This window comes from Hetaerina americana, unplaced genomic scaffold, assembly GCF_022747635.1.
Source record: "Hetaerina americana unplaced genomic scaffold, ioHetAmer1.1.p SCAF_2, whole genome shotgun sequence".
Taxonomy (NCBI): domain Eukaryota; kingdom Metazoa; phylum Arthropoda; class Insecta; order Odonata; family Calopterygidae; genus Hetaerina; species Hetaerina americana.
This window is the reverse complement of record NW_027286763.1, coordinates 95,046,250-95,062,194: the sequence shown is the minus strand read 5'-3', so window position 1 is coordinate 95,062,194 and position 15,945 is coordinate 95,046,250. Positions and strand designations below refer to the sequence as shown.

General features: G+C 39.0%; 1 protein-coding gene across 1 annotated transcript; it reads left to right on the top strand.

Annotated features, from left to right (window-relative positions):
* Positions 1-1,303: 1,303 nt before the first annotated feature.
* LOC139688308 (ankyrin repeat and SOCS box protein 16-like) lies at positions 1,304-14,977 on the top strand. Its single transcript, XM_071585801.1, has 8 exons — positions 1,304-1,494; positions 9,529-9,765; positions 10,229-10,585; positions 11,034-11,153; positions 11,257-11,442; positions 12,052-12,295; positions 12,821-13,065; positions 13,831-14,977. Exons 2-8 carry the CDS (start codon positions 9,637-9,639, stop codon positions 14,143-14,145), a joined length of 1,596 nt encoding a protein of 531 aa, XP_071441902.1. The 5' UTR covers positions 1,304-1,494; positions 9,529-9,636; the 3' UTR covers positions 14,146-14,977.
* The last annotated feature ends 968 nt before the right edge of the window (positions 14,978-15,945 follow it).

The window sequence follows — 15,945 nt, the reverse complement described above, 5'->3', positions numbered from 1 at the left end:
TTTACAAACACGCGCAACCACCACACCCTTCCCCACATCACCTTCCCTCCTCCCTCATCCACCCATCCAACCCGCCGCCCCTCCAAGTCCTGAGTGACTGACTGTATTTCAATAGCAAGAGATGAAAACGATATCTCGAAGAATTTAACACATCGATATATTTCCAAAATATATCGAGAAGATTAAAAAAAATATGTCCGTCCTTTCGGATAATTTATGCAAAATTACTTCATTAATGTTAACTTTCCAACATGTTTAATAAGCTTGCATCCCAATCAAAACGAATTTTTCGATTTTTGTTATAATTCAGACAGATTTTTTGATTATTTAGCTCTTTGCATGAAATTATTATAAATCTGAAGCCTACGCCTGGAAACCAAAGAAACTTTAACATATTCTCTAAGGAATCACTTATAATGGAGAGCGCAACTTCGGACTATAACCGATATAAAATAAGGTCTTAATTTATTATAATGCTTGTCCAATTTCAGATTATTTATACAAGGTTTTTGCATGATATTTCCTAGGATAAAAAACACAAGAATAGATTTTGATCGTTAATTGCATATAAATCGTCAATTCTTAAGATGTCTCCCTTCCCCACGAAAAAACTGAGTAGGTGATACAATGTATATAGATTTAAAAATATTATCCACCTATTACTCCATAAATTCGATAATATTCTTCCGATTAATCAAACATTCGCTGAGGTATAATTATTTTGCCATCCTTGCTCAAGGAAGCACCGTAATTAGCGAGCGGAAGAAACTTTTCCAGGCCGATAAACATGCTGCAGATCAACAATGCCCGCGGCGACGCACCTTAGGGAAACCCTTCCCATCCTCGCCGTGATGACGCCTCCGCGTCGTGGAATCAGCTGCTGCTGCTCCTGTGCGACTTCCCAAACCCTTGAATTCTCCTACCCCCTCCCCCTTTCCACCACCAAGAGCCGCACCTTACCTCCCCCCTCTGGCCCTTCGCCGCCGTCCCCCATTTCCCTTAACCTCCCCCGACCACTTGCCCAGCTTCCAAAATTAACCCGCGCGTGGATTCGGTTGCCAGGGCATTTTACATGTGACGGACTGCGAAGCATCGCTCTTTCGCACATCCCCCCCCCGCCCACCGCGGTCACGTGTCTGTGTTTATCCCACTGCCAAAGAGGAGGAAGGTGGAATCGAGGGATGGAGGGTGAGAAAGAAAGAGAGAGAGGGGAAGGAGAGAGAGGAGAGGGGGCGAAGCGGAAGAGTTGATGCGCCCGCCTCGAGACTGTGATCGTGCGAGTGATTATATATAAGGGTGGGCGCAACACGCCTCACGCCATACTGGAAAATACCGTGGACGAGACGAGGGAGTAAGAGGCAGAGTAGGAGGGAGAGACTGATCGCGTCGTCTTACTTTGGTATAGGGAGGAAGAAGAGGAGGTAGTTGGAGCCGTTTACTTCGGACCTCGATCGCGACCCCTGGACGCTCGAAGAGGATCTTTGGTTAATTCCGGTAAGCGGGGAGCCTTCGCGCCAGCGGGATGAGGAGGGATACAAGGCCAGAAACGTGGATCGACGACCGTTGGGTGTGCGAAAGTGAATCGAATGAAAATGAGAACGTTCGCCACGTCCCTACGTGCGTTGGGAGTTTAACGGAGGGACTTTTTTTGGAGTGTACCAAGGACTGATGAGTGAATTTTGTTTTCGGACGTTAACGTGGTGACGGTGGAATTCATCGCTGTGCACACATCATCCGGGGACTACTTTCGATAAAATAGCTCGAGATACCGGAAATTAATGAGCTCCGACGCAAATTCATGAAAGTGTGATGATATCGTCTTCACGATAAGGCGAACGCATGATCACATACACTCTATTAATACCAGTTAGTAGGGCAGTGCAGTATCAAGCTTTCTGAAACCTTGCAATCAAAGTGAGGTGTTTTTCTTGAAATACGGAAAGCGTTTTAGTTATGGGGCGAATTAAGTTCAGTTATTCAGTTATTCATGACTTTGATGAGCTCCAATGGCGTGTTGATCAATTGTCAATTTCATGGACTTACGTTTGTTTGCATTGGGTGTAAGGTCTAAAGGATCATCCGTAAATGAGGGATGTACTCGTGATTAGGATATAGAAACATTTGTGAACAATAGTCCGTCAAATATTTTGCTGTTGTATCACAGCCAGAACGCAGAGGTGATTAAAAATCGTCCAAAGCAAATTATGATTGCATCATCTACCTGGTTTTATTCGCGCGTTTTTTACACATACTATATTGTGCACAATATTCATATACGCAGAGGTTCAATTATTTGCATAAAAATTCGAGGAAAATTGCATGACAGATTTTAACTAGTTTGTATGATAACAGAAAAATCAAGAACCAAATTTGGAAAATCCTGTTTTTTTTCCAAATTGTTACTTTGAGTTCTCATGAACTGAAAGAACTAAAAATGATTACACCGTGATTGGATGAGTTACTGACGGAAAATAGGCAATGTCTAGATGTAAATGTGTGTTTGTGTATATGTCTCTCGGGTAAAATGCCTTTTAAATATAAGCCATATGTTTTGTCACGATTGCCATTGATTGAATATTTCATCAAGCCTATAAATGCAAACCTTAAATCTTATTAAATGTTTTCAACACTATATTAGCTCAAAAACCATCCGAATTACCATCCAAAGAAATCATTTTTTCCATCTCAACCTTCGCTTTGCAAAATTTAGGATGAAAGTTTAATATTTTTCTACTACAATAAGTACTACACGTAGCAACGGCGCAGAAAGTCCTTTATTTCTCCCTGCACTACAGAGTTAAATTATATAGATAATCTCTGTCCAATCTTCACACAGCTATACCGAGTTTCAAACGGTTTGTCTGACGTCAACTTGCAGCTGTTAAGAAATTCAATTGCGAGAAAAACGGATTGAAGTGCTCGGAGATTAATTAATACCTGCAGTCATGCCAGATGAAATTGCGGACAGTACTCTTAACACTCACTTCCGTCGCTTCAAAAAAAAAATCCCTTGACACCGCTTCCGTTTTTTTTGTCATGCTTGACAGCCGAGGAGACTGAATCGGTTGACAGCTGAGAGCACTACTTTTACTTGCAACATCAAAAGCGCGCACCTTTGCCAACCCAGATCTCCGCAGCATTCGGCGGCGTCATCATGTCATCGTCCAGCTTAGGCCGCCTATTTGGCCGGGTTCCCCGAGGGGTTTACGGAAATGGGCGACGTCGCGGGGAGGGCCGCAAGGGATCCGCACGCGCCGAGGGCTTTCTCTTTCGCAAAAGACAACTCGCGGAAGGGTGGCGCTGGGAAAACAATCTCCGCAGCGGGGAAAGGTGGAGAGGGTCCGATTGTAAACGGAAGCGGGGGAGGGTTTGCGCTCACGAATCAGCTGTCTCAATCCGGGAGGAGGGGTTCGAATGGCCACGCAACTGCGCACCGCCGTCTATTTGTATCCAACTTCCGTGGGAGTGATAGCTAATATCTCTCCATCCGAGCCACTGCATCGATACCTGCGAGGGATAAGTGGGTGCTACGCAGAAGGAATTGAGGACGTTGCAATGCCTGAAACATTAAAGGGGTTGCAGCAGAAAGTCTGGCGGGGTACGGGACGGTTCCCAACTGGCTTCCTGAGGGAACTCGTCCCCCTCACCCATCCTCTCCGTCCGCTATCTCACTCCACCACCTTATGCTATCTACCTCGTGCCACCCCCGGCCACCCACCCCTATTTTCTTTCCTTCGATCCCTCAACTCCGTCTTATCAACGTCTCTACACAACCCGTCTCCTCTCTCCCTTCATCCCGAGACGCCTTTCGCTTGTCAGTACCAATTTCTCGACTTGGCATTGAGGGGTTAAGTCTCCCGTTGGTAGCACGGTAATCAAAAAGGATTCTAGAATAATTCCGAGCAGACAGAAGCCTTTGGGAACAACGGGAGAAATCCATTTTAAATCGAAAGGAGAGGGGCGGACATACTTCACAAGGGCCATGAATTAGATTAACTCAAGACCGGCATCACCAAAAGTTTTGAGAGGGCTGGAGGGACGACATCACTGAAGGTGGCATTCTTCGATTTTGATTGAGTGGAGGCGTGAAAATAATAAGAGTGAGATCTAGACTCCTCAAGAAAACAAAAGTCAGTAAGAGAATGCGCGGAAAATACTTTGGTTAATGTTTATTAAATCTCGAAGTTAACTTCTCGTGTTGTCATCTGTAGAATGACCCGACCTTCCGATGGAAAGGTTAATTCTTCAAAACTAGATGTCTTCAGCGTTCGGAAGGAACGAAAATTCTGCTAAACAAAAGCTTTGCGTTGTTGTTCCCTGTTCCTCTTAGCTTAGCTTCACTCACGATTTTGATTGCATTGCGACTGTATACTTCGGAATTCCTGAAAACCCTTCAATTCAAGAAGAAAACTGATTACAACTGAAATTTCGCTGAAAAATTATGGGAGACAAGAGTTTCAACGCAGTTTAGGCATCCACTACAGCTAATTAATGGGTATAGACTCATTTTCTTGATTCCCAATCCCGATTTCATTCCATTCTTTTCACCGAGTGTTTGGAAACCGATAAGATATTTTTCATGTGACCATCTTTCATCGTTGTGCACACCATTGGTATTACCGAAGTCGGCCGAATAGTTATAGTGTTTCTGGGTCCTACACCCTCGATGGCCTGCAGCAAATTTAAACTGATTTAAATAAAAGAAATATTGCTTGCCTCGGGAATTCCTACGTCAATTTTCTAGATTTAAATTTCGACTTTTCAAAATTGGCCCTTTTACCCATTTATTCCCAATTTTTCAAGAAATTTGGATGTATCCCCGTCTTTCTTCTGATTTTCCCAATATCATGGATTAGGAGCGGACATCAAAGGCCTAAAACGAACAAACAAAAATACGCTCCTAACCTTTTGCGTGGACCCAGGGGGTCCTGAAGCTCTAGCGATCTAATTCCCTGTTTCTTTGGCGCTTCCTGGACTACACGGCCCTTTCCTAACGCATACGCCAGCTGCAGATTCATCTCGCGATATCTCACGGGCAAACTCCCTTTATACCCAGCAAAAATAAACTTTGGACGAAGTGATCATTTTTTAATGTGGTCAACAAAACTATAAATATCCGTTTGTTTGAACTGTGACGAGGATAAAAGATGCGATGTTGAATGCGATGGCTATTTCAGTCACTGATTGAGCACCGAAAGAATATCTCTGCAAGGAGAAGAATTACCAAGTACTCGTATATGCAACCAGTAAGCAAATCTTTTGCAACTAGACTTTGTGTGAAATGATTATACACTAACTGAACTCATCCCAATGAAAGCGTTAATATTTTATCTTTAGATTTGAGTTATTGATGCAGCCTGTCACGCCCGCGTACTGGTAGCACAAAACAACGGGAATATCCGAAGTGCAAAATACGGTACCATTATCAAATTATAATTTCAATAGAAAAACTAATTGGGTATTAAACGCTTAAAATATCAAAATCATTCATATTGTTTTCATTTAAGGCGTATAAAATCTATAGTCAAGATAAAATCCCTCAACAAATAATTAATTGCTATTTGAACAGCAACTATCCACCAGGAACATGCAATGCCAAATGCATATGCTGAGAAAAATATTTACTCAGAGTAAGTGTTACGGCATAATTGTACGTATGCCTACAAAACACAATCAATGTGATCAAATATTCCAGTCACAATTTGAATGTTTCGAGGACTTAATGGGTCTTCCTTGACAAAAAAAAGTAATTTTGAGACCAACAGCCTCAAAATCACCATTAACCGTTCCGCACACACTTTTTAGACAAATGAAACCAACGATAGTGCAATTGATAAAGTCAGAGATATATTTATGAATACGGAAATTTCTAATATTTAAGAGAAAAATCTTATCTCCGGACAAATTTCGCGAAACATGTGACAGCGAACTATCCCGCGCGCTCTCTCTCTCTCTTTCTCCCTTTCGCTCTTTTGACAAATAGCTTCAGGAAACCGGGGATTCCCTGCTATCTTGCACTCCAAAGGCATCCAAGGGACGTTTATCAAGTAGACGGCGAGAATAGACTCCACTTTTAGACGAACGGAGAAGCGTGGGGAGGGGGAGGGAGGGAAGGAGGTAGCAGCGGAATCGGGGAAAGGGTAGCAGGGAAAAGGAGGATGGCGGGAGACTCGAGAAGAGCGTTGGGCGGGGCGGGGGGAAGGAAGGGAGTGGCGGGGTGGGGTGGGGTCGGGTTTTGGATGCGCTTTATGCGGAAGAAGAGGAGGAGGCAGAGGCAGTATGGTAGGAGAGTCCCGAAGGAGGGAGGTGTGGTAATAAAACCGTGGCTCAAGCGGCGCTCTAAGGAACCCAATGGGATAGTTCCGGTTTCGACGTCGAAAATAAAACAACCGCCACCGAGGGGCTTCTGGACAAGGGGCAGGTTTCCAAAAAATGTCAACCGCCGAGGGAAAAGCCTACATGTTCCACGGTGTGTGCATATCCTTCCCCGCCGCATAATTGCCACCGGTGCGCGCCAAGGGGATAGGATTGGACGGTTTGAGTTATGCCCAACGTAACGGTCACAATTAATTAGGTCGGGTCTCCAATTACGAACTGCACAGGATTCCGAAGGAGGGTAGATATAGAAGGGGATGAAGTTTTATTTTACTGGCGCGGAAACCGATTCGAAATAAATTTAGCTGAAATGTCAGGATGATGGATTGAGCAAGTTTGAACTCTCTCCGTCGACCTGATGAAGTTCCTCAGTATAGGCAACCCCGTCTACTTACTTGTTGAAAGGACTAGTCTATAGCGACAGGAAAATCTCCAATGGTTTCCAAAGTCGAATGTTTCACCACCTTAGTTTCCCACGGTTCTAAGCACTTATCTTCGTCCAGTATGCTGCATATTGCGGAATTTGTTGCTGAATTGCTGAAAATTTTTTTACAAATAAAGATGCCCCATGGAAACTTTCCCCTCATTTGAAAACCCGATGAGTTTAACGTTTCGATAACTTTATCGGAACATTTTTACAGTTCGAGCTACTTATTCCACACCCAATTTTTCCTCAACGTAGTTTGAATTACCCCTTTATATATTTCAGCTATATCATTCGCTTAAGCACGAAGTAGGCATTTAAAAACTCAGCGGAAGTTCTGAATTATGGAACTCATAATGTATTTTTTTAAAGTGTGTATAATATAGTTTTAAAAATAGCCAACTTAGGCACCAACTCAAATAGTGAACTATTCACCTTTCTTTCAGAATGAAATCAAATATATCTTTTGTCCGACTGTTTTTTTCCCTTCCAATTACACAATAATAGCAACAGACATTCAAAACAACACTTAAATGTTAATCATACACATTTGGAGTTTTAAGAGGAGGTTGAAAGTAAAATCGCCATCTATTTAAAAAACGCATGGGTTCAGTCAATTGTGAAGTTGCAAAACTGACCTCGTGAAATATATAAAGATGCAAACTTTGTGGTTATTCAACGAGAACTCTTTATTTCCCCAACTATGACCTCAGCGTCTCCGCTCCCTTTCTAATGATAAAAGAAAATTTACAAAGATTGTCTTTTCGCCATCAATGCTGGTTAAATATTGAAACGTGTTCAAAAATATCTCGTAAGGAACCTTTCGCGTTTTACAAAATTATTCCACGATGAAATATATTTTACCGGATGTATCACATTTATGGGGGAATTTTAATGAAGTGCATCGTTAAACGTCGGGCAGCACCAAGGCGCCGAAGGGTTCCTAATATCGCCTATTACATATGATAGCATTCTTAAAAAGGTACAATTCTCTCTCTCACTCTGGAAAACACAATAATATTCATCAACGTGTTCATTCTTCAAGTGCGTCTTTAAATATCGGGCAGCACCAAGATCCGAAGGTCGTACAAGATCGCCTATTATTTATGATAGTATTCTTAAAAAGGCGCCTATCCTATCTCTATCTCTCAAGAAGACACAAAAAGATACATCATCGTTAGCCAATGCTATTGACCGAGAGAAAACATCCTGGTTCATAAATTCATTTCCGTATATTTTTCGCAGGAAACTTTTATTTATAGATCCCTGCGCTCACGTCGACAAGGTCAACTTCAAACCACCCTTGAGTCCAGCCTTGAAAAAGATATAAGGTCGCAACACGAGTCTCCCTCGTGGAGGCCCTTCCGAAAACTATCATCTTTCCGTCATATTTAATTAATGGCAGAAATAGTTCGGAATATGTCCAATGCGCTCACTCTCCGTCCGGCGCTTGACGGGACTCCCGCGGCAGCTGAGCGAAGGGGTATGGTGGGTAGATAGTGAGATGGCTTGACGCATTTAAAACGGCAAGTGGCTTCGTTCAAGTTCGCCCTCCGTTCTCCCCATCTCCCTAATCAATCGCTTGCGCACGAAAATGACGACAGGTATAAATGTTGTGCGATGCCTTCTTTCTACAACTGTAGGTGTGTTTTCCCCCAATGGTACGAAATGACGTCCGGGTGAGCATAACCACCTCTGATGTCTCTGGAGAGCATCAAATGAGTACGAATTGAGATTCACCCATCTAACCTTTCCGAAACCGTAACTAACACCATCAACCCTCCATTGATCAAAGGGCACTCGTAAATGTGGAAATACACGTAATCTCTTTAGCTGTTCAAATTGCAAAATTGCCCAGGGCATTATAGTTAGTTATAACGAACGGCGAAAATGGTAAGTGCAATTGAGAGAAATCAATTTAGGAGATGCATTGGATCCTTTTTACAACACGAGCTGCGAATAAATACCCCCAAGGTGTTTCTGATTTGATAGGATAGTTCAGATAATCACGTCAGTGACATTTAGTAGCATTCCTTTGTGGGCCGTTCTAGTTGTGAATAAAGGCCGATGTAATTCGCGAATTGTGTAAATTTGACACTAATTAGATAAAGAAAAGGGAGGAATGAATCTCATACTTTTAATTTTTCTCTCCTTTCATTGCATTTTAATTGGTTAGAAAGAAAATTGGGAATTCTACAACGAGGAAATTGAAACCTAGTGAAATAAAATCCTGCCCAAAAATCAGTAACAGCATATAAAACATATTGATAACAGTGAGTAATGCATGTGCAAACTCCAGTCTATACCAAAGACATATGAATGCATCTGAAATACAAACTAGACAATTGGTTCCTGAGAAACCCCTAATGATAATGAAAGACATTTTGCAATTCAGAAGCACACAAACCACATGAAATACCGGCTGGCTAGATATATATTTATGATAAATATTTGAAACTCTTCTTAATTAATAGGGTAAATAAATGTGCAAGATATATTGCTGATGCATTTAGTGGAGGCAATGCCAGTGCTATGCCATGATAAAATTAGATTTTACTTTCCTCCAGAAATTTATTTGATATGTTGCATACTTGGTTTATTCAAAAAATTCACAAGATAAACTTTCACTGCTGTATTAGAATAAATATTCTTCAAATGACGATCATGCTAGCATTTTTTTTGGAACTTTCCCCGGCTTATAAATAATTTTTTCAAATTCTTGCTTACAGGAGGATTTATAAGTTTAGGGGGAAGGAGGGAGAGGGTTTTTGACACCCGTGAGGAGGAGAAGAGGAATAATTGAGCGAAGAAGGCTTGAAGCGGGGCTGCATTCAAGAATGCCAACTGAATGCATTACCAATCCGCTGCAGCGGGAATTGGCAGACAGCATTGTGCGTATGGCACCATTGGATGACATACGCATATTACTTGCATGTGGTGCCAAGGCGAATGGTCCAGTTACTCAGGTAAATATTGTTTTACATTGATCTTCTCGGGTAATCCCATGTGGTAATTTTGACAACTTAGGCATAAATCCACTGGGAAAACCCAACTTTATTTTATACTTTTAATGACTGCGTCTAAAGCATCCAAATGCAAAAACAAGATTCCAGAAATTCTGTAGGAACTCAAAATTCATTCCTCATGACTAAATGAGTACGTTTTCTGATTTAATCATGAATTCAATTGAATTTTTATTATGAGTCAAGATAATCTGTATAACTTTTGGTTTAACTTATACTAAGATGGTAAACTTAATCAATCCAATAAATGATGCACTAGATCTCAATTCAAATTTAAAGTATCCAATGTTTTTAGTACAAATACGAGATTATAAATTCTATGGGAAACTAATTAAAGTCGAGTTTCTTAGAATTATTTCTGTTACAGAGACAAAGGCAGCAGAATGGTAATTTATTTATTTTTCAGGGACTGCATCCACTGCATTATGCTGTTTGGCAGCATTATTCAGAAGCTGTGAAACTTTTACTTACTCGGGGAGCTGATGTTGATGCTCGTGATGACTGCGGCTATAGTGCCCTGCATCTTGCAGCTGAGCATGGCTCTGGTGATCTTGTGGCCCTCCTTATTGAACATGGAGCAACCGTGAATTTCCCTCCACCATCACCCAGGCAAGGTCGTCGACTTGGAGGCCGTCATCGTGAAGGGCGAAGCCGCCTGGTGGAAGAGGATGATGGAGACAATGAGGAGAGGAGAAGGGATGAGAATGGAAATGAGGAAGTTAACAGAATTCAACCAGCAGAGGTGGAGAGACAAGTTAACGGGGTACGAAAAATGAACTAGAAAATGAAAATCTAAAGTTAGACCTTGAAAATATGGCCGTTGATGCAGTTTTAATTTTGTTTATAAATTTCCATATTTGCTTGTATATAAAATCAAATTTAAATTGCTAAAATTATGTTACCAAAATATGATATACTCTACCATGGAAGCCATCCCATTGTTATTTCCTGGCATTGCTAATGATAGAACAAATCATGAAATGATATCACTATGAGTCACTTATGTTATTCTGTAGATTACTGTACCTCAAATCAGACAGTGTGACAGAAAGTTATTTAAAGTAATGGTGCATTAAAAGCTCATGGTACTGAAAAATTATGTATATGTAATCCTATTATGAAAATTAGTAAGATAGCACTTTAATTCTTAATACATGTTCAATGTCCTTTATCTCCCTAAATAAAATATCCTTATTTTGCCTTGAATGTAGGATGGAGAGGAAGAAAGAGAGAGACCAGAAGTATCCGTTTATGTTGAAGAAAAATTATTCCCAAGAACTGAACTATGTGATGAACCACTTCGCCTGGCCATTAAAAATGGTCACTTGGAGGTAATAAAAACCAAAATTGCAATTGATTAAATAAATTATACTGAATTATACTCATTGACATTTATATGTAGGCAGTAGGTATTATTAATCATTCAATTTAAAGGTGGCAAGAATGCTATTAGAAGCTGGTGCAGATCCCAACAGAAGATATTTCTTTGGGGCCGAAATCAACTTGGTTCCACCAATGCAAGTTGATGTACTTCATCTCCTGCTCACATATGGAGCAGATCCAGACACCAGAGACCGAGCTGGGCTTACTCCATTGATGAAAGCAGCAAGGCTCCCTCAGGTAAGCTACCCGCATATAAGAGGCCACACTTTTTGAGCTGTCTAACTCATGGTGACACTGAATTCCCAGTTCAATTACATCAAGAATGCTTAGGCTTTTACCAGAGGATTTTTAATGTATTTAAATGAAATTATCAATACCTACTGAATTTGGAATTGGTATTGCATTTGTTTTTGAAGTCGACTATGAAAAAATCAGTGTTAAACTGTAGTATCAATAAAACTGTTGTCACTATGGCGGTGTATCTGAAGAGTTAATCTTCGTTGAGCATTTTTAGTCAAGCTATTTAAAAAGTATTTTTGACATGAATAAAAAATCTTTTGTGCTTGTGTTATAAGAAATATATCCCAATGGTAAATTTTAGTTCACCTCATCAGCAACTGGGAGATTTGAGTTCAAAACCTGTTTCACTCATACAATTTTCTCGGCATGAATTTTCACTGGCATATGTCTGATAATGATTGTATTTAACTCAATTTTACCAGAACCCTAGCCCCAACACAAATATTTAAAATGCATAAATTTTAATGATCCTATAGTGGTCCAATTTCAAAATGATGCAAAACACAAGTGAATAATAAAAAATTGTGACGATTATCATTACAACAGGGAATTGAATCAGTACTCCTGCTAATATCATTTGGAGCTGATGTGAATGCCTGTGCCGATGAGCGGAATGATCTCCGATCAGTGCTGCATTATGCTGTTCTCTCTGGAAATGTAGCCACTGTCAACCTTTTATTACGTCAAGGTGCTAGACCCAATTTCTCATCCGACTATGGACAACCAACCCCTATGCACTTGGCTGTTCTTCGGGGTGATCCAGAAATAGTTCGTCTCCTGCTGGAAGCTGGTGAGATCATTTGGCTCTATTTTAGAACTTCTAAACCCCAATAATCCTGGACATTGTTCTTTAAAAGAATGTAGCTCTTGAAGCTCATTTGAATCAACCATAAGACCATTATTGCCCAGCAGATTGAAATTTGTGATGGGAAAGAATGAAGGACCTCATTAATTATGATTATTTTTTGTTATCCTCATACTTATTACACACAGATGTAATTTTCTTTCTCAGCACACGCTTGGCCATTTCAATCGATGCAGTGTTAAAATAAAATCTAGTTTAACTGAAATTGACAGAAAATATGGAAAAACTAGGGAAGAGCAATTTCCTCCCCTGCCCGCCTCCAAACCCTCACCAGCATGTCTGCCGACAAAATGACTTTATCTTTGGCTAATATGATCTCTAGCTTCAGTTAGATGCCCTGCCAAATCTTTTGATGTATAATTAGTCTGAATTACCAGTAAATGTTGATAAATGAAAACTATAAAAAATAGCCATCTATTCATCTTACAAAGTTCTCCTACATTTTTTCAGGAGCCAATGCCAATATTCCAGCCCGGGTAATTGGAACACCTCTGCATGTTGCATGTGCTGATGGCATACCTCACTGCGCTGAAATTTTGCATTTACTTCTGGGACTTGGAAAGGCTGATCCTAACCTCATTGTGGACAGTGGTGATGGTGGCCCAAATCTTCGGCCTGTTTTGGCTGAATACTTGGCATCAAATGAAAATCCCTGTCCAATTGTGCTTAATTTGCTGATGAGATATGGAGCCAGAGTGAGTATCAACAATAAAGTATGTCCCAAATTTAATTTACATGAAAATCTTGTATCTAAATTCCCTTTAAATGTAAAATATTTCATGCAAATATGTGCACCTAAATTTTACATTAAATAAATGCAAAACTCACTGCATAAGTGAGTTTTTAGAACAAAAGGGACACAAAACTGAAACATTTTGGGTTAGGAGAAATGCAAGAGTTAATTCTGTGTTTTAATTTTTGAAAACTTTGGATTTTCATTTACCTATCATATATATGGTGTTGTGAGTTATGGATTAAGACTTTTTTACAATGAAATATTGGTTATGGACTTAAATCATAAGATAATAATCAGAATCATAAAATACAGGGGGGACCTTAAATTGAAATTTGACATAAAGGAAACTTAAGCAACTTTGAAAATACAAGGGAACAGAAACACGGATTCAAATTCAGGATCCAATATGATGATATGGACAGACACAGCCCACTGTTAACAATTTTAATAATATCAGCCAAACCAAATAAAACCAATACATTACCCTCAATCAAGGCCTTATTTGGTTCAAGGCTTATAATCTTGCAGCAAATTGCAAAAGAAATTGGATTCTAATTTAATGCACCATATTATAAAATAAGCCATTAATGTTTAAAAGATTTACTTTAACCGTAAATAGCCTACCCCACTGGACAAAATTCTTCTTCTTGGCAGAATATAAATCATATATTGGTCCTGTTCAATTAGAAATATTCTCACCATTTTCCAATGGGTTTCTTTTTAGGTTGTAGTGAAGACACAGTTCCGTCACCCACTGGGAATCCTGAACTCATTAACCCATGCACCCAATCAAGGACCACAGTTACTACTTCTCCTTGAAGCAGCTGAAGGATATGACCCCTTGATGATACGGAGATCATCTCTGCTTACCCCAGCTCAAAAGTCAATAATACTTGCCATGTCTTCACGACCCTTATCCCTGAGGCATCAATGCCGCCTTGCTATTCGCCAACGTATGGGTTTGTCACTTCCAGACAAAGTGCATGAACTGCCATTACCACAGATACTTCATCGCTACTTGCTGTATGAAATCCACTAAAGACATAAGCAACAGTATTTTATATCCATAAATTATATCATAATCATTAATACCCAATTATGTTTTGTAGCTATTAAGTTTTTGGATGCAAGGGTTCTCATTTGAATTTTTTCAACAAAGATATTTATTAAAATTTATGCTCAAAACCTGAGCAAAAGCAAATGCTCAAGTATTTTGGTCCACTTAAGCATTTGAAAAATTATTTTCTTGCACCCATGTGCCTTTTATGCATTTCCCAAAAATATGGGTGGCAAAAATAAAATTTTTTATTTTCTTGCATTCTGGACATACTTGAATGACTGAAAGGAATAGTATATAGCAATAGAAAAATAAGAGCTTCTGAGCATATGACAAAAAATGAGAATGACATACATATACTAATGAGCACTGAACTAGTCAGTGTGGCAGAATTTGCTTTATAAATAGGATCAGTATGTGTTCATAGTGTTTTTATACTTGTTCAATAGATCCTCTATCAATCAAGAGCCATTCCTCCTAAAGTATTATTACTTATTTATGATAAATGATTCACCCTAGCTGACATGGCAAGGAAAAAATAATCAACATGTTCAATTTGTGTGCAATTTTTGTCAGAAGAGTTTTACAAACCTCAGTGCACAGACACACAAGGTTATAAAGAGGAAGCTATGAAAAAATATAACTCATTCTGTCTCTGTGAGCCAGAAATAATGTTATGACATTGTCATTCTATGGATGACAGTTATTTCCTTTATTTAATTTTACTGTAAAAGTTTTTACTTTTATAAGAGTGATGTAAATCCTAAAAGAACTCAGGGAGGCATGGTTCCTTAAATAAATTTCTTTCTTTCGACTTACAAGTTTTATTTTAAAATTTCTGACTATTCCCTGAATCAAAACTGCAATGCAATAACTATTGTTCATCATTCAGGAATTAATACTAAGAGGTTACTTTAATGTACTTTCTCTGCAAGCACAAAAGCTGTAGGGTTTTTTTGCCAACAAATATGTTCAAAACAAGCAGATAATAATAATAAGAGAAATCCACACACGATATTTACAGTTATTCCATGCACTAACTACAGTTGATACTCATGTCAACTAGATTAACATTTTAGATAATAAATAATATTTATATAGCTTTATTTTTGGCATCATACTAATGCTTTAAATATATCCAAATGAAGAGTGCTGAGTTCAAGCTGACCTTTGGCATTAAAGAGGCAAAATTTTAACAAATACCTCAAAAAATCAATGATCAGTCACTGTATAATCAGAGGTAGATGACTAATTTTTTATTCATTCATGTATAATTTTATTGTATTACTGAGATTAGATACAAACTACTCTAATATTTCTCAATGTTAATATTAGGAATTCTGAAATCATAGTCATCATTCATTCTGATCTGGAAATTTCAAAAAGCATAGTGATAAATAATAACCAGCCTGAAACATATTCTTCATATTCAAGCTGTATGTTTGAAATGAAATATCAAACACGTCTATGTTAATGAATAAATTATGCAAATTATTAATTCTGGGATTATTTGTATCCTAAGGATGCCAATGCACAATTTTTACACAGATTTACATTCTCAATAAATTATTGTAACATAATGCTGAATAGAAAACTATTTTTTCAATGAAACAGTTTTAAAAGAAAATAAATCAAAACTTGAATAAAGTAAAGAAAAATATGTCCTTTTCAGCAATAAAATAGGTACACATAATGAAATTCCAATAATAATTTAATCCAAATCTTTATATTTCTGTTCCTTAAAATATGGCACATGGATGGGATTTTACAAAGATACTGAAA

Coding starts and splice junctions, on each gene's coding strand:
- LOC139688308 (XM_071585801.1), top strand. CDS start 9,637: ATGCCAACTGAATGCATTACCAATCCGCTGCAGCGGGAATTGGCAGAC. Junction 11,154..11,256: donor TTAAAAATGGTCACTTGGAG/GTAATAAAAACC, acceptor TTCAATTTAAAG/GTGGCAAGAATGCTATTAGA. Junction 11,443..12,051: donor AAGCAGCAAGGCTCCCTCAG/GTAAGCTACCCG, acceptor TCATTACAACAG/GGAATTGAATCAGTACTCCT.